Below are 18,429 nucleotides of genomic sequence, written 5' to 3'. Positions count from 1 at the left end.
GAGTGCGGCCTGGCCCCAAGCAGGCAGGACTCGGGTGCAGTACCTCGAGGGAGAGTAGGGGGCGGCCTTCGGGGTCAGGCGCGGCTGTTCTCCCCACCTGGGCAGCGGGACTCAGGAACAGCCGCTGCTGCAACTCCCGCTGCCGCTAGGCGAGGAAGCGGCCGCTGGCCAAGCTCCGCGTCTGGGCTGGCTGCCCAGCTGGTGTAATCCCGCGGGCGGCCCCGGAGTGGGGACAGCAGGCCCCAGCCTCCCCCATCCCGCTCGGCTCCCGCAGGGGAACGAACGGGGCTGGGCTGCCGCTGCCTCCGCCGCGGGATTGCACCAGCAGGGTAGCCAGCCCAGACGCGACTGGCCAGGAGCTGGGTGCAGCGTGCGCGCTGGGTCCCCGCAGCAGGCCCGGGTTCCGACCCGGCCGCCAAAGCTGCAGCCGCCGAGCGCTACGTGCTTCGCACTACTGCTTGACGCCGGGCCGGACTCTGACTCACCCCAGCCCCCGCGTCTCCAGGGCATGCGGTGCTCGGCAAGAGACGGGGATTTGGGGAGGGAGCCAATGGGGGAAGGAGGGGGCGGAGTCGGGACGGGGGAGGGCGCGAGCCCTTCCGGGCTATGGAGCCTTTGCTTGTTTGTCCAGTGTCCCGACCTACCAGTGGTGGGGACGCGGGACAAACAAGCAAATATCGGGACGTCTGGTCACCCTAGTCCCCAGCCTTTTCGTCTGGCAGGCACCAGATGAAGAACCGTGGCGGCGGTCAACCATCCACCGAAATGCTGCTAAAATTCAGCAGCGACGCCTCTTGATGACTTCGCTTGTCGGTGGCAAGCGGCGTCATCGAGAGGCTTTGCCGTCGAATTTTGGCGGAATTTCCGCGGATGCTTGATGGCCAGGACATGGCGCCAGCAGGCACCGTGTTGGGGACCCCTGGACTAGAAGTAGGCGTTAGGCAAGACTTGTGCTTTTGCTCCTAAAAGTAAAAGCCTGTCATCTATGACCGCAAGTATATAGGTTTAGTCATACAACTCCATCCACACATAGGGAAGGATACATGTATATATGCTCTTCTTATGGAAGAAAATAAGAGAAAATTAAGAAAACATGTAGTAGTACAAAAAAAAACCCCAACTGTTCAGTTCAGCTTCAGGATAGGAAGTAATAGGCAGCGTTTAAGCTTTTCCTATCTTAGGTGACATAAAAATTTCACTCAGCGTATACCAGTCTTAACAGTGGAGAATTCTTAAACAAATTCAGACCTATGACTTCTATTTAAGACTAGCACATGGTAATTTTAAGGCATGGCATAAAGGCAAGATAAAATAAGGCAAGTCAGAGTATATTACTTCCAGATAAGCAGGAGGGGAAACCCCCCTACCTCCACTTCTCAAGCAATTCTCCTCAAAAAACAAAACATTTTGGATAAACAGGAGACACATGAACTCCTCCAAATTACCCAATGTCTGGTGATTTTCTGAATGGAATATTACACAATAAATCAGGATTTTAATAAAGAGTTGGAGGTGAGATATTCAATCCCTCCCTGCTTAATTCCATTTATATTTCCTAGCACCTTTAATGCAGCGCATGAAAATGTCTCTGTTGAGAAGTGATGGGACCATCTGGCATAGACTGTTATGTTAAATTTCACTGAGTTCAAGGGTTGGTTAATTGTTTCCAGTTGTTAATTCAATAAGTGAGAAGTACAGACTTCTCTCCCCAAAAGAAGGAAAGCCCATATACTGCTGTTTTCCAGGATAGCCGTATTAGGGAGCAAAGCACCATAGAACATCGGTTTACTGAAAGCAGTAGTGGCAAATCTCCCAAGTATGTTTTCTGAAACATTTATGATTTTTGCTGGTGTGGAAACAACCAGGCAAAGGCACTGTCTCTCCCCCAGCAGGATGTTATTTGAATAGAGACAGAATTTCCCATAAGATCTCTGTAGAAGGGAAAACCCTGACACCATTCCCTATACAGAAAAATTATAAGTAGCTTTGAAATAATCATTCATATGGAAGACCCTTTATATTTAACATGATTAGCTGGCCTGGTGCTCTTGACTTGGAAGTCTAGTGAACCTTCTCTCCAATCCCTCCTGCATTAACAAACAGATGCCAAGAGGTCTGCCACAGGCTATCGTTGGCACTGATATAATAATTATCTCCTATTAGACAACTGGGTAATGCATTACTTTATACAAATGAAAATAGAAATAGTTATTGACTAAACTGAAAATTAAACTATTGCTTTTGAGTATTATTTTCTCCACTGTTATTCACTGGTAATTGGCTTTTCCAATGGGAAGTTGCAAAAGGAAGGTCTGGCATTTGGAGAAAATATGTTCTCTTTTGTGGTAGTAGGATAACGAATGGTTGTTTTGCTTTTATAAATATGGAAGTGCCCTCACTCTCTTATAGCACAGTCTGGTCTTGTTATATTTGCTAGAAAGATGCCAGCATGATTTCTTTGGCTAGTGTAGACAAGATATAGCCCTGGGTCTTGGGTGTGGCTGAATTCCACTCCATGCAGGTCTGAAAGTGATGGCATGGTGACTGCATGCCACCTTTGCACCTCCTGTATTTGGGGCCAGCCAGGGTTGCTTCAACTCATGGCTGTTATCTATGGCCCTGAAGGACCATTGTAGGAATAGCTAGAGCTCAGAGATGTTTCAGCCACACCCTTTCCCCTCCATCTACATCCCCAATGTCAGATGTAGTGTGTGTGTTGGCGGGGGTGTGTGTGAGTGTGAATGTTCATAGATCTGTGGTGCTGCTGGTTCTATTGGGGTAGAGATTCCCCCTAAGCCAGGACAATTTCCTGGTTGCTGGATCTGCTAGCTCTGTGGCCCCTTTGCATAGTATAGCCAGTATAAATAGATCATAGCAAACAATGAATGTGCTTTGACTACAGCAGAATGTGCCTTTCTTAACTGCCAATGCTTAACAACATTTTGAACAGTCCCCAGCTTTTTTCCTCTCCTCCATTTTCCACTGGACTTTGAAGTTACAGGTTTTGTTTCTTTAAAGATAACGGAGAAGACATACAAGATTATTTGCTGCTTTTATTTAAGATCTGAAATTCAGGTCTGTTCGACTTGGTTTTTCTCCTGGAAGATTCTATGGTCAACTGGAGAAACTAGTAGATATATGATATTATAAATACCAAGCAAGTAAAACCACAGTGGAGCAGGGAAGTGATTTTCATTTTAAGTTAAGATCATTTGTTTTTGTTAATGCCTACTTTGCTCAAATAACTGAAACAAAAGTTGAAAGGGAAAAAAAACACCCTCTTTTGTTAAGAACAACAAGGAATCTGGTGGCACCTTAAAGACTAACAGATTTACTTTGGCAAAAAAGATTTTATTTTGATAAAGATTCTCTACCTTGGCCCTTTTAATGTAGGGGTACATTTGTGTTCTCCAAGGGACATCTTCAGTAAAAAGGGAAAGAAAGACATACAAATATGAAAACAATGTAAAATTAAAAACAAGCAGAAAAAAAAAAGCTTGTGTTTGAAGGGTGAGCAGCATGGACTTTCAGGTCTTTAATACTTTATAAAGGCAAATAACAAGCATCATAAAACCTTTTGTTCACAACTTTGCTGCTATTACTGTGTGGGGACAGTTTACTTCAAGGCAAGGTGAATTTAATAGGGAAACTGTGTTCATTTTAAATTAGTGTATTTAAATTAAGATAACCTAAAGCCAGAGTGACAAAAAATAATAGAAACTTTGAGGAAAAAGCCTTCAGGTTTGCAAATACCACATACAAAATAAGTAAATGCAGATTTCACTTTTTTTTGCCTCTTTCCATTTCCTCTGTCATTGGTGTCCTCAGCGCAGTAAGAAGAACAACAAAATATTGGAAGACAGATATGAAAAAAAAATCAGGAAGACTACACCAACCTATGTGACTCCTTTGGGGGAGTATTTTATAGAGTCACCAACTAATTTTCAGCAACCATTGTCTATTAGCATTTAAAGTAGCAATAATTTGAAATTGGATTTTTCCACAGCTTGCTTTTTGTTGTTGTTGTTGTTAAATTCCACAGCCTTTATTAGGATCACTTAGATGTGGCATATAGGTTAAGCACAAAGAATACGCTCACATAACTTTGTGAGTCTCTAAGGTGCCACAAGTACTCCTGTTCTTTTTAAAGAATACAGTGATTCTTTGCAGTCAGTCAAAATGCAAATGTAAGTACAAATAGTACTCCAGTGCATGGAAAGTAAATTAAAATAAGAAATACTGCTGGGCAACATTTTGCTACTGTGACTTAAAAAAGCCCTGCAACACCCACTCAGCTTTATGGTCACTGACAAATGCATCCATACTGTTCAGATTTCAGAGGGTCCCCAGTCACATATGGGAGCATTTATCTGCAATTCAGATAAAAGTTGCTTCATAATGTGATATGAGGGCAGGTCTATTCCAGAATTCCCTATCTACTTATTTCCAGGGTAGTATTTGTCTCTATTTTCATAGCTACAATTTTGTAGATACTGATTTTTAACTTTTTTCAGTTGCAGCTGTGTTAATAATTAGGTTTCATTTTCAGTAGCTATATATATTTGGAGCTGGCACTGACATGACAGATTGCAGCATTTCATTTGCAATAGCAAATAAAATCATTTAGCAAAAAGTGTGTTTTGGGAAACAGATGCTCTATTAGACACAGGCTACTTATGAGCTTTTATTAAATACTGCTCAATAGAATCATTTTCGTATTGTAACGTGTGGTTTAGTCATGAGCCTTTTCTGGTTAGTGCTGGGAAATTGTCTTTGGGATCCCTTTTAGCGTCCTTTCTTTACTAGCCCCTTTGATAAGGTCTCATTGTGAGTGCTTCTTTGCGGAAAACTGGAAAATTGCATGTTAGGGATGGTGAGGGCGGGGAAGGGGGAAAAGAAGCAATTTCTTTTCAGCGTTCCTTTTGCACTCTCAAAGGTGCAGACGATTTCCCATCTGGCATAGCTTTGTGATTTAAAAAAAAAAAAAAAAGGCAGAAAAATTCAAGATGATCATGTAAGTGATTCCTCTTGTCTCCCCCCCCCCAACATTTCTATTAAGTGTAAGCCTGAATATTGCCCCGAAACCCCTCATATTGTATTGCTTAGATTTTTATAGTGCCCTTACAAAGTATCAATACAGCGTTCCTTCCCTCTCTATATGGCAACTACAGGAAATGCCAGGGCACTTAAAACAGGGAGTTAAACAAGAGAATTATTCTAAAATCAGCCAGCCCTTCAATTTAGTCTTAGCATTAAAGAGGTAAAAATTCTTCCCATTCTCTTGGCTACCCGACACAAACAGCCCCGGCTCAATATTCGCTCCATCCAATCCATTTTACCCCCATGCGTCCGAATAGTACATCTCCTATAATGCTTTGAAAGTTTGGGTTTTTTATCGAGCATGCTTCTTTTGTATGTCAGATATTAAACATTTCCCCATCCTCGACTGAATAACAGAAAAAAGGGGAAACAGCACATTCTCATTTCCTGTCTGAACAACAAAAGACTCTCTGCCCACTAATAACCCTCCTGGAGAAAGCGGAAAGTTGATAACTGCATATCCCAATTTTAATTTTTTCCTTGTTCTGAGAGCGGTAGTAGTTACTGAACTGCTGCCTCTTGTAGGTATCATGTGTCTGTTACAGCACAGCCAAAGCGTGTCATGCACAGGAGCAGGGTCTGTGAACTAAGCAACGCGGACAGTGAGAGATGTTCTCTTTATTTACTTTTCTGTATAACGGAAGCTCATTGCTCAGTGGCTGAGGGTGTCACACAGTAGTTCTTAGCCCTTCCAGATTTTTTGTTTGTTTGTTTTTTAAGTTTAGCAATACACCCCTTTCTGGGGTGCCTAGAAGGGGTTCACCATAGCATATTAGTGGAATTACAAGAGTGCGGGGGTCAGAGGGGACTTCAGATCCGACTGCTCCTGCCCCAGAGGAAGCAGCTAGAAAGAAGTGTAAAACAAGAATTGGCAATGTCTTTCAGTTACATTAAAAAAAAAAATATCTAAAACAGTTCTTCACCGGTCTGAACTGAGTGCCTGGTGGGAAAGGGAAGGTCTGTGAGCTCCCTCTCCTGCCTTTCAGCTCCCATCCCCCTCACACTAACCTGTGCAATAGGATACTTTGCACTGAGTCCAGATCCTCCAGATTCTTGGTCACAGGTCTCGGGATGCTGTACCTACTAGCGCTGAACATGCTGCACAGGAGAGGCCACTTCATTGCAGACACAGAACTGTTCGCCAGGTTTCACGCAAGCCTCTCTCCCCGAGGGCTAGTGATCAGCTACACCGGGGTGAGTTAGCTGTTTCAGAGCAGTGAGCAAGCTTGTCATTTCAGGAGAAGTGAAGAGGAAGAATTGAATGTGCCCTCAGAGCAATTCTTCTGTGATCCAAAGAAAACATGAGTCGAACAGTTGCTGCCTCCAGAGAGCAGGAGAATCTCCTTCCTCCAAAAGCCGATGCCTGCAGATACCAGCCCTCACTCAAGAGCTTTTCTGAATGTTTTGAGAAAAGGCCCAGTGTCTACCCGAAGAAGGAGAGAATCGCTTGCTACTGCTCCAACCTCCAAGGCAAACTTCTATCTGCAGATGAAACTTTGAAAGCAATTCAAACCGAGCAGGTGGGAGCTGTTCAATTCTCCTGCTTCCTCCCGGACTTCCCCTGGTCCTAAAGTCCTCCATGCACAGTCTGCTAGGGATCAAGGTAACTTTTGGGGGTGGAAGTCCCAAACGGCTGGCCTGGAATCAACTATTTGTTCCATGAAAAAAACAGATACTAACTTCTCTGGTTCTAAGGACATAATGATCTCTTATCTTCTGAATCCTGTGCATGTAAACGGAACTGAAATTATGAACTGCTTCACGGTCTGTTGTCAGCTGTAGCAACTTGCCTGCCTTGTAATGTAGTAAGGAACTTAAGAATGCTGTTAATATGGTATGATGTTGCTGTCAGTCTATCCCGCCACCACAAAAAAATGGGCCTGTGGAAATGAACTCAAGTTTTGTATAAAGTAAAACAATTATTTACTGGCAGCTCTAGATCCTTCAGGTAACAACTTCTTCCACTCAGCCAGGGCTCCTGCAATGTCAGAAAATCTTTTTTTTGACATATTTTACTAGCAGTTGCAATATTGAATACTCTTGCACTGGTCAGTTTTATTTTTCATTATTACAAATGTATATGAAAAATGAAAAATAATAGAACATACAGAATCTCATCCAACCTAGGGTATTGTTGGGTGTGTTGTGAATACAAAAACAAACAAATAAAAAACTGAATCTGGTTGCTTTTAAATGGTTGTTGAATCACGGGAGGCAATGCTTCCTTTACATCAGACACAGCTCCATTTAAGTAAATGGTGTAAATCTGGTTTGAGGACCATATCCTCTGCCATTTTCATTTCCTATTTATAAATTATAGTCTTTCATATGAGGGAAGCCAGGTTTTTCTTCTGCTTAATTCTTTGTGAAATGCCTTAATGAGGAGATGAGTTTTGCATCATTTCCAGAACTTAACAAGACTTGGGTTCCCGATTTCCAGTGATAGGTAGTCCCACAGTTTGGGATGGTAAGCTGATAAGATCCTTGCTGTTGTCTCCCTAGTCTCTCTCAGGCATAGTATGCAAGATAATCATAATAAATACATCACAGCAATGAAAAAAGAGTGGTTCCTAAGACAGTCCAATAAGGTCCTTAAAGATCTGGACCACTGCCATGAAACATATCTGAGAATGAACAGGAACTAGGTGAAAGTTGTGGAAAACTGATGTTAGCTGCTCTGCTCTCTTCAACATGACTGCCTGGGAGGAAGGCCACATGGAGTGGTGTCACCAGCTACTAACTTCTAGGGCCACTGCTTGGGAGGAAGGCCACCATGGAGTGGAAAAGCTGCACCTTTCTTGCAGTCTTGTTTTCAACTCCAGACTAATTGAGTACCAATAGTCCAGCCTGGGGGTGGTGAATGCAGAATCACTATTGCTAGGTGGTTAGAGTTAATGTCATATTAATTCTGAATGAGACGTCTCTAATGTCTCAGTGCCTAACAATTTTCTCTAGTAAGGGTCAGAAATTCTGACAGAGAGACAGACTCCTCACAATTCTACTATTACAAGGTATGTTATTAGATATTTTTGTATATGTATCTTTCATCTTCATGCCCACGAAGGCTTTATTGTGATCTTTAAAGCCAGGTCTGTATTGCTAGGGAGATGGAAGCTTATGCAGAAGTGTGGTGCCCAGATAGCAGTTGCTGGGCATTATGAATGTATGTTACTAACTTCTGGGGCCACTTAGCTGAGCATGCTTAGAAGAGGCTCTTGCACTCCCCACCACACTGGCTTTGTAAGGTGTGCAGGGCAGAGCACTGGTCACATCCTCATCTTACCAAGACACACCCACTTTAAGGTATAGCACACCTGGTTGCACTATGGTGCCTCCAGCACTAGGTGTGCATCAGGGAGAAAAGGAAAGGTCATGAGTTTTGTTCCCCTCTTTCATGTAGCTGCTTCAGTATCCTTACAAAATATTTGCCACAGCCCAGGGCTGTTCAGAAAGAGAGAGTAGGGAGGAGTAGGGAAATAGCTGTTCTAAGTGGTACATTCCATCTCCTACGTGGATTACAATGGACAGAAAAAACAGAGATTAGCTAATACTGCTCAGAGCAGCAACAGCTAATCCTAAAACATTTTGTTACTCTCCTTGGAGGAATCACAGAGCACAACCAGCGCTTAGTTGCCAATGGCAGCAGGAACCAGCCGTGCTGTCTTGTATGTATGAGGTCTGAGGAGCGCTGAGGGAATAGTCCCTTCATAAGCCAAGATAGGATCTGAAAAGTTTAGAATATGATATCTTTTGGATTCTCAGCTTCAGCAGTTTATCTGGCCTTGCCTCCAGTCTGCCTTCCCTACATTCCTACTGGCCTTGCAAAGTGGAGGTATGGGAACAATATTGCATAATAGCAACACACAAAAAGCAGTATAAATTTTGTATTATTTTGTTCCCTTCAGTTTTTTATGCCTTACGGACACATAGATGTTACAGTCATTTTGGACTCAGAGGGCTGTGTAATTTCCCAATTTAGTTAGGATAATGTAAAATCTAGTTCTGGTACTAGCGTTTGCTGGTGAAACACAACAGTAGAATGACACATTGGACATTAAAATCAGATTGTATTGCCAGTAAACTGTCCATGCAACTGGTTAGCTTTTCTCCATCCTTCAGCTACTTCTCCCAAGAGACCATTTATTACTTTGCCTGTAGTTATGCACCTAATTCTATTTTTAATGATATTATCTGCTGTGAGCAATATTACATTTTGTTATGAGTGTGATCAAAAGGTATGTGAAAAATCTTTAGAATCTTTTATGCCTCAGAAGAAAAAGAGCTTGTAAAATCAATTAAAAAATTTTAAAGCCCCTCAAGCTTGCCAAAATGTGAAAACGTAAAATATTTGGTTTAGGATTACTTTGGTTTATGAGGTACAATAACAAAAGATCCAACAGGGCCTTGCTGTTGACAAACTGATAAAATCACAAAGTTTAAAGACCAATAAAATATATTGCTGCACACTAATTTGTACATTTTCCAAGTCACTACACCTGAGATCAATATGTCCAGATAACAGAAGTGACAAAAAGAAAGAAGAGGAACAATCCAAACATGATGCAGTGAATACATTCAAGAAAGTATATTTTCTTTCTTGGATCTATTTATGTTCCTACAGCTGTAGACAAGTTCCTCACAGCTAAAGAAAAAGCTCCAAGCAAGCAGGACTAATCCTCAAACATGATTTCTGCAAATCCTTAACCTTTGACATTTACAATAATTATTTTAGTTGAGTCTTGAGCATGTAAGTTTGAGATCACTAAACTAAAGAGATTACAAAATTACTATTTTATTGTAATTTTTTTCAGGATTTTAGAAAGTACCCCAGAAGTAGCTATTTATATATGTTAGGGAGGAAAGGCTGCTAGGGATCACTATATTTGAAATTTGTCCACTTTTATTACTTAGCTCTTATTACAAGAAACAGTTTTGGGAGGGATGGGGGAGGGGAATCCAGGATGTATCTTTAACCTATTGAAATGCATTGGACTAGAGAGAGTTTATGGGAAAAAATGTAACATTAACAAAATTAAGGGAATGAAGAAAAAGAAACAAACTCTTTAAAGTGGCACCCAGCCTGCCAGAAAAATTCCAGTGCATCTGGTCCCACTCTCCACCTGAAAAGCTTTACTGTCAGACCCTTTAAAAGGGCTACCCACTTTTGACTGTGTTGATTATTGTTTATAATGTAAGAAAGATTGGGAAGGACAGTGATGTTTATGAAATAAATTTCTGCCTAATACTGAACATTATGTAAGGTTATTAGCACTTGTCCTTGGCCTGATACTCTAACCTGGCCTCTGTGGTACTATCCAGTTGGCCCTCTCAAGTGTGTGATCCAGTGGAGCTAGGGAGTAATATCATGAGGAGATTTTCAAACTCAAACCTCTGAAGGAAATATTGATGACTTCTTTTAAAGACACAGTTGTTAGGCCCTTGCTCAAGAAACTCTCTCGTGACGGTGTTTCTATAATCTTCCTTTCTGGAGGAAGATTAGGAAGAAGGTAGTGTTGAATCAACTTTTGCTATATCTTGAATATTCAGATTTCCTTGACTGTGGCTGGTTGGGTTTTAGGCCTGGATAGGCCTGGATGATCTCCTTCTGGCAATGGATAAAAATCAAGTGATCATTCTTTTAGATCCATCGTTTGCCACTGATACCGTTAACCACAAGGTGTTAATACTATTACAGATTTTGGTAGGGATAAATGAAGTCATACTGAAGCGGCTCTGTTCTTGTCTTTCAATGAGTACCCAAAGGAAAATGTAGGATAATTGCTTATTGGCCATAAATCTTTTATAAGAGAGCATGGACTGGTGCATATGTCCAATATTGAGATGATAAATAACTTTACATTTCTATTTCCTTGGACCTGGCTAATGTGGTTGATTGACTAACACAATATCTTGCTGGGATCTAGGCTTGGATGAGAGTGAGCTGTCTGTCATTCCATCTGGCTAAGACTGAAGTTACGATGGTAGTTTGAAGGAATTCAATAGGATTTGAGGAGTTGGAAGAAACCATTCACCTCTTTTTTTTTTTTTTAGGATCAGCCCTTTTGGTCAGATTTTTGATTTATAGTTATAGTGACAAGTAAATCCACAACAGCAGCTTTTTGCCTATGGTAAGTGGATTTTAGTTACAGCCCTGAGTATGGGTTTACCTGCTTGACTGTTATAACTAGGTCAGTAACCAATTCTCAGCAGGCACTGACAATAGAGAGATTTTCTTTTCTGATTATGTCACCTGTACACCCTTTGTTATTTTTAATCTAAGGAATAGCTTCCTCAGCTGTAGATGCTAAGCAGAAGCTTTATGTTACCACATGGAAGAAAAAAAAATAAAGAAAACTGCTAACCTAGCACTGTTGTGTTGTTTATCTATTTAGAATGTGACTGTTTTCCTCAACTTCTTCATACACAATGCAAAACATGCTACCAGTGCTTAATAAACAATCATAACAATTCTGTAGCTGTGGCAATTGCTGTACAACCAAGGGGTGGCTGCATAAATTAGTACAGAATCAGCCATCTTTATCAGTGAAGTTAGCCTTGCAATATGTCAAGCCACAAAGCAGGCACGTATAGAAAATTTTCCCTCTCTGTGGCTACGTCTACACTACGGGATAATTTCGAATTAGCTAAAACCGGTTTTATTAAACAGATATTATAACGTCGATTGTGCGCGTCCACACTAGGCACATTAGTTCGACGGTGTGCGTCCATGGTCCGAGGCTAGTGTCGATTTCTGGAGCGGTGCACTGTGGGTAACTATTCCGTAGCTATCCCATAGTTCCCTCAGTCTCCCCCCCCTTGGAATTCTGGGTTGAGAGCCCAGTGCCTGATGGGGCAAAAATCATTGTCGCGGGTGGTTCTGGGTACAGCCTCACCCCTCCCTTTGTGAAAGCAGCAGACAACCATTTCGCGCCTTTTTCCTGGGTGAACTGAGCAAACGCCATAGCACAGCAAGCATGGACCCTGCTGAGATCAGTAACGCAATCGTGGACGTTGTAAACACCTCGCGCATTCTCGTGCTGTCTATGGTGAACCATGAACTGCAAAGGCAGGCGAGGAGGAGGCAGCTACGGCAGCGCGGCGACGAGAGCGATGAGGACATGGACACTGAATTCTCCCTAACCTGCGGGCCCCTGCGTTTTGGAGCTACTGCTGGTAATGGGGCAGGTTCTACCCATTGAACGCCGATTTTGGGCGCGGGAAACAAGCACAGACTGGTGGGACCGCATAGTTTTGCAGGTGTGGGACGATTCGCAGTGGCTGCGAAACTTTCGCATGCGTAAGAGCACTTTCTTTGAACTTTGTGACTTGCTTTCCCCTGCCCTGAAATGCCATAATACCAAGATGAGAGCAGCCCTCACAGTGGAGAAGCGAGTGGCAATAGCCCTCTGGAAACTTGCAACTCCAGACAGCTACCGGTCAGTCGGGAATCAATTTGGAGTGGGAAAATCTACTGTGGGGGCTGCTGTGATGCAAGTAGCCAAAGCAATCATTAAGCTGCTGCTACGAAAGGTTGTGACTCTGGGAAACGTGCAGGTCATAGTGGATGGCTTTGCTGCAATGGGATTCCCTAACTGTGGGGGGGCCATAGATGGAACCCATATCCCTATCTTGGCCCCAGGAGCACCAGGGCACCCAGTACGTAAACCGCAAGGGGTACTTTTCAATGGTGCTGCAAGCACTGGTGGATCACAAGGGACGTTTCACCAACATCCACGTGGGATGGCCAGGAAGGGTTCATGACGCTCGTGTCTTCAGAAGCACTACTCTGTTTAAACGGCTGCAGCAAGGGAATTACTTCCCAGACCAGAAAAATAACAGTTGGGGATGTTGAAATGCCTGTCGTTATCCTGGGGGACCCAGCCTACCCTTGATGCCATGGCTCATGAAGCCATACACAGGCAGCCTGGACAGTGGTCAGGAGCTGTTCAACTACAGGCTGAGCAAGTGCAGGATGGTGGTAGAATGTGCATTTGGCCGTTTAAAAGGCTCGCTGGCGCACATTACTTACTCGCTCAGACCTCAGCCAAACCAATGTCCCCTTTGTTATTGCTGCTTGCTGTGTGCTCCACAATCTCTGTGAGAGTAAGGGGGAGACCTTTATGGCGGGGTGGGAGGCTGAGGCAAATCACCTGGCCGCTGACTACGAGCAGCCAGACACCAGGGCGATGATTAGAAGAGCACACCAGGAAGCGGTGCGCATCAGAGAAGCCTTGAAAACGAGTTTCATCACGGGCCAGGGTACGGTGTGACTGCTGTGTTTGTTTCCCCTTCAAGAACCCCCCCCCTTCATTGACTCCTTCCCTGTAAGCAACCCACCCTCCCCCTTTGATTACAGCTTGCTTAAGGAAATAAAGTCACTATCATTTAAAATCTTATTTCTTTTCCCCTTTGATTAAAAAATAAAGACATTCCCTGTAAAAAGACATTCCCTGTAAGCAACCCACCCTCCCCCTTTGCATGTATTCTTTGTTAAAAAGTAATTATAAAAAGAGGCAGAGAATTATCAAGGTATACCAGGTGTGGTTTGGGAGGAGGATAGGAGGGAAGGAAAAGGCTATTAAGCACATTTCAATGTAATGACAGCCTTTTGGTTGGACTGTCCACGGGGGTGGAGTGGGCGGGTGCAGAAGCCTTCCCCCACGCGTTCTAACACGTCTGGGTGAGGAAGATATGGAACATGTGAGTACTGAGGGTGGTTAAACAGGGCTGCAGTGGCACTCTGTAACCCCGCTGCTCTTCCTGAAGATCCACCAGACGTCGGAGGATATCAGTTTGATCACGCAGCAGCTCCAGCGTTGCATCCCGCCACCGCTGATCTTCCTGCCTACACCTCTGATCTTCCTGCGCCACTCTCTCATCTCACGCGTCCCTCCTGTCCTCACGTTCACTGGCATCTTTCCTGTACTTTGCTAGCATGTCCTTCCACTCATTCTGATGAGCTCTTTCATTGCGGGTTACTTCCATGATTTCAGAGAACATTTCATCTCGCGTCCTCTTCTTCCTCCGCCTTATCTGAGCTAGCCTTCGGGATGGAGTAGGGAGGCTGGAAAACTGTGCAGCTGCATGGGGAGGGAAAACAGGGAGAGAAGTATGTAAAAAGATACATTTTACAGAACAATGGTTATACTCTTTCACAGTGAACAACACTATTCACCTTACATAGCACATGTGATTTCACTACAAGGTCGCATTTTGCATCTTTTAATATTGAGTGCCTGTGGCTCTGGTGTTGCAGATCTCACAGACGCAGGTCCGGGCATCATACTTCAGCTTTCATGCGGCCATGGTAAGGCTTTATCTTTGACTTCTCCAGCCTTCATATACACAGTGCCCTATGATGCCTTTTTTCCTGTTAACAGGCAGCAGCAGACGCCAACCCCTCCTCTTCCCTATGTAAGGATTGCTATATTCCTCCCCCCACCGCATGGCTGCTATCATGTAAGATCAAACTAATCACCCCCTCCTTCCCCCCCCCCCCCCACCGCGTGGGCTGGTAGCTGGAAGATTCCTGCTCGCCAAACGCAGAAAAGCTCAGCGCTATCCTTCCTCCCCTCCCCCAGCTTTGCTACATGCAAGGAAGGATTTGATTTAAGCAACAGCCCAGTAGGAAAATAGCCATCTCTGTCCCCTTAATTAAATTCCTGAATTTCAACCAGGTTACAATGAATGATATAACTCTCTGAGAATCACAGCGCGAGATGAAGAACGGATGTTTCTTGAATGCCAGCAATCACCAGGACCATACGCAGCTGCTGCTTTGTCACGCAATGATACCCAATTTACTTGCTACATGCATGGCGAGGCAGAGTGTCCTATCATGGTGGACGGAATAAAGCTGCCTTGCCCAGAAACCTTCTGCAAAGGCTTTTGGAGTACCTCCAGGAGCGATTCATGGAGATTTCTTTGGAGGATTTTCGCTCCATCCCCAGACATGTTAACAAACTTTTCCTGTAACTTTACTGGCTGCAAATGCATCCCAAGCCCTGGCAAATCAATCATTAAAAAACGCTTGCTTTTAAACCATGTTTGATATTTACAAATACACTCACCAGAGGTCGCTTCCATGGCTTCACTGTCTGGGCTAGTGGCTTGGGAGGGCTGGGGGGTAATTCCGTCTGGGTCACAAAAAGCTCCTGGCTGTTTTGACTAATGGAGTGCTGTGTGCTCGCTGCAAGGTCGTCCTCTTCTTCCTCCTCCTCCTCCTCCTCATCTTCCCCCTCCGCTGAATCCTCCGCCATGGTTGAGATTATGACCCCCACCTCGGAATCCACGGACAAGGGGGGGGTAGTGGTGCAGCAGCCCCTAAAATTGCATGCAGCTCAGCGTAGAAGCGGCATGTTTTTGGCCCTGACCCTGATCTTCCGTTTGCTGCTTTTTTTCTGGTATGCTTGTCTGAGCTCCTTAACTTTCACTCTGCACTGCACTGAGTCCCTGCTGTGGCCTTTTCCCATCATAGCCTTTGAAATTTTTTCAAATATTTTTTCATTTCGTCTTTTAGAACGGAGTTCTGTTAGCACTGAATCCTCTCCCCATATAGCGATCAGATCCAGTACCTCTTGTGCGGTCCATGCTGGTGCTCTTTTTCGATTCTCAGGAGACTGCATTGTTACCTGTGCTGTCTGCGTGGTCACCTGTGCTGATCAGAGCTCCACGCTGGCCAAACAGGAAATTGAATTCAAAAGTTCGTGGGGTGGGGGCTTTTCCTGTTTACCTGGCCAGTGCCTCTGAGTTCTGATTGCTGTCCAGAGCAGTCAGTGGTGCACTCTGGGATACCTCCCGGAGGTCAATAACGTCGAATTCCGTCCACACTAACACTATTCCGATTTAATAATATCGATTTTAGGGTTACTCCTCTCGTTGGGGAGGAGTACAGAAATCGATTTAAAGAGGCCTTTAAATCGATTTAAAGAGCACTGTAGTGTGGACGGGTGCAGCGTTAAATCGATTTAACGCTGTTAAAATCGATTTAACAGCGTAGTGTGGACCAGGCCTGTGTTAAGAATGCGCCTCAATCATAAACTGCAGTGTAATTTGGTTTCTATGTTTGTTCAGTCCACTACCAGTTAGTAGTTGTTGTGGTGGTGGTTTTGTGGTGTGGACATCTATTCTCCAAGAATTGGACATACTATTGAACAGCCATAACAAGGTAATAACTGGACATTTGAACATGTGACTTAAAGATGAAAGGTTCAATATCCCCTTAAGAAACCTGTGCTCTAAACCAGTGGTTCTCAGTCAGGGGTATGTATATCCTTGGGGGTACATAGAGGTCTTCCAAGGGGTACATCATCTCATCTAAATATTTGCCTAGTTTTACAACAGGCTACATAAAAAGTACTGGTATGTAAGTACAATATTTATATTCCAGTTGGTTTATTTTATATTATATGAGAAAAATGAAAAAGTAAGCAATTTTTCAGTAATAGTGTGCTGCAATACTTCTGTAGTTTTATGTCTGATTTTGTAAGCAAGTAATTTTTAAGTGAGGTGAAACTTGGGGGTAATGCAAAACAAATCAGACTCCTGAAAGGTGTACAGTAGTCTGGAAAAATTCAGAGCCACTGCTCTAAACCGTTCAGTCAGTTTGTCCACTATCCTATATCCTATGTTACTTTTCTAAATTTTTACCCTTCTTTTGTTTGTTTTTGAGATTCTGGTTAATGACCTCAGTGGCTCCACGTCCACGTGGTGGTTGCACCCCCCATTGGAGGAGAGGGAGTTCTAAAAAGGCAGAGGCAGCAGCATGCCCTTTCCTTCCCCCCAAAAGAAAATATGGACACACATCTCAGGAGCAGCTTGGATTCTCTCTACCCCTACTGAGGAAGCCAGAGTGTATCTGCTTGGGACAGGTTGGGTCAGGTTCATTACCCTCTTTTCCTCCTTTATATACAGAGTTCTCTGTTGGGTTGGTGCTGGTCTTGGCATTAACATCCCACTTGAAATTCTTTAGACAGTTCATACCTCTGAGAATTATGAAGTCAGACTCTTGGCAGATGTCACTGCAGTGGTCATGCTGGGTTCATAGTTTATTTGTAACCATTAAGGCTCAAGACTTAATTATTTAAAAAAAATGAAAGTTGAGATTTTGATGTCATCACATGACTCTAGAAACTGTGCCTGTATTGCCTATGCCTTAATCCAACTCTGGTTAATGCATATTAATAAACATCTTCAAAAGTAAGGCATAGATTGAGGAAAAATAGAAAGAAGGGAGTGGGAGAAATAGAGTGAAATCGGTAGGAGGAAAGCAGGGAAGAGAAGTGCTTGTTTTTTCTATTCCTTTTTATGTATCCCTTGTCTGTCTTTCCTCCTTTCTTTCTGTATCATGTCCCAATTACCCAAATATTTATTAAATGTATCTTCATCTTTTCTTCCCTCTCCTAGATGCATTTCTGATCTCCAGTTCCTCCATCCTTTTCCCCCTACACACAGAATAAGCACTGTCTACTCTGTGCATAAAGCCTGTTCCTGGTTGTAGTATATACCATGACAGAAAATATACTGAGTCAAATTATTCCTTGGTGTAATATGACTGAAATCAATGGTGTTGCATTAGGGGTAAATTTGGGACATTATATCATTCAAAGTGTGATGGTGTGCCTACCCCATGCAGGAGAACAAAAGGTTAACAGAAATTTGAGACCTCAGTTAGCTCTCCTTGCTGCACCTGGAGGGTGTGTCAACCTTGATTTGTTATTAGACCCAAGTGTTGAGGAGCTGGGGCTTTATAAAAGAAGGAAGTGAAAGCTACAGGGGAGCTTTAGGGAAGACTGAGAAACCACTGAGAGCTGAGGTCATACGTTCCTATCTTCTGGAATAGGGCTGGAATCTCTGCGATGAGCCTTAGAAAGCGGGTAGGTTGCAGACAGCTAGTTCTGCAGGAGCAAAGTTCCAGCAGAGAAAGGAGAAGCTGGGAGAAGCTGGTGGACGGGGAACCAGAGGAGATCTTGTGTTAAACACAAACAAGAGGTAGGTAGGCAGTGGCTATATGAAACAAGAAGATGTTAAACCAAAGTCCCTCGGCCATGGTCCAGGGTCTGAATTCCCCTACCAGCTCTGAGGAAAGGGTGCATAAGTCTTATATAAGGAGTATTGATGCCAGGGTAGGGTGGAAGATTGAACCTAACTGACAGGCTTAGGAAAAGCCCCAAAGGTGGCAGAAGGCTGTCTTGTGTTGTACTCTTGTTCACCTGGGAAGGGTGGAATTAAATTGTGACTTGGCTGGAGGGCTGTCGCAAGAAGAGGTAAACTACCATGGGACTGGAGAGACCATCTGCTATGCTGGGCCCAGCTACAAGAGAGTACTTC

General features: G+C 43.6%; 1 protein-coding gene across 1 annotated transcript in view; it reads right to left on the bottom strand.

Moving 5' to 3' along the window:
• INTU (inturned planar cell polarity protein) overlaps window positions 1–6,947 on the bottom strand; it is a 116,746-nt gene extending 109,799 nt beyond the window's left edge. The window contains exon 1 of the mRNA XM_032806016.2: window positions 6,109–6,947. Coding sequence (XP_032661907.1) covers window positions 6,109–6,221 — 113 coding nt within the window. The 5' untranslated portion in view covers window positions 6,222–6,947. The remainder of the gene's footprint in view (window positions 1–6,108) is intronic.
• Between the last annotated feature and the right edge of the window lie 11,482 nt (window positions 6,948–18,429).

The sequence above is a fragment of the Chelonoidis abingdonii genome, chromosome 5, assembly GCF_003597395.2.
Source record: "Chelonoidis abingdonii isolate Lonesome George chromosome 5, CheloAbing_2.0, whole genome shotgun sequence".
NCBI lineage: Eukaryota > Metazoa > Chordata > Testudines > Testudinidae > Chelonoidis > Chelonoidis abingdonii.
The sequence above is the reverse complement of the archived record's forward strand: the minus strand, read 5'-3'. Positions and strand labels throughout refer to the sequence as shown.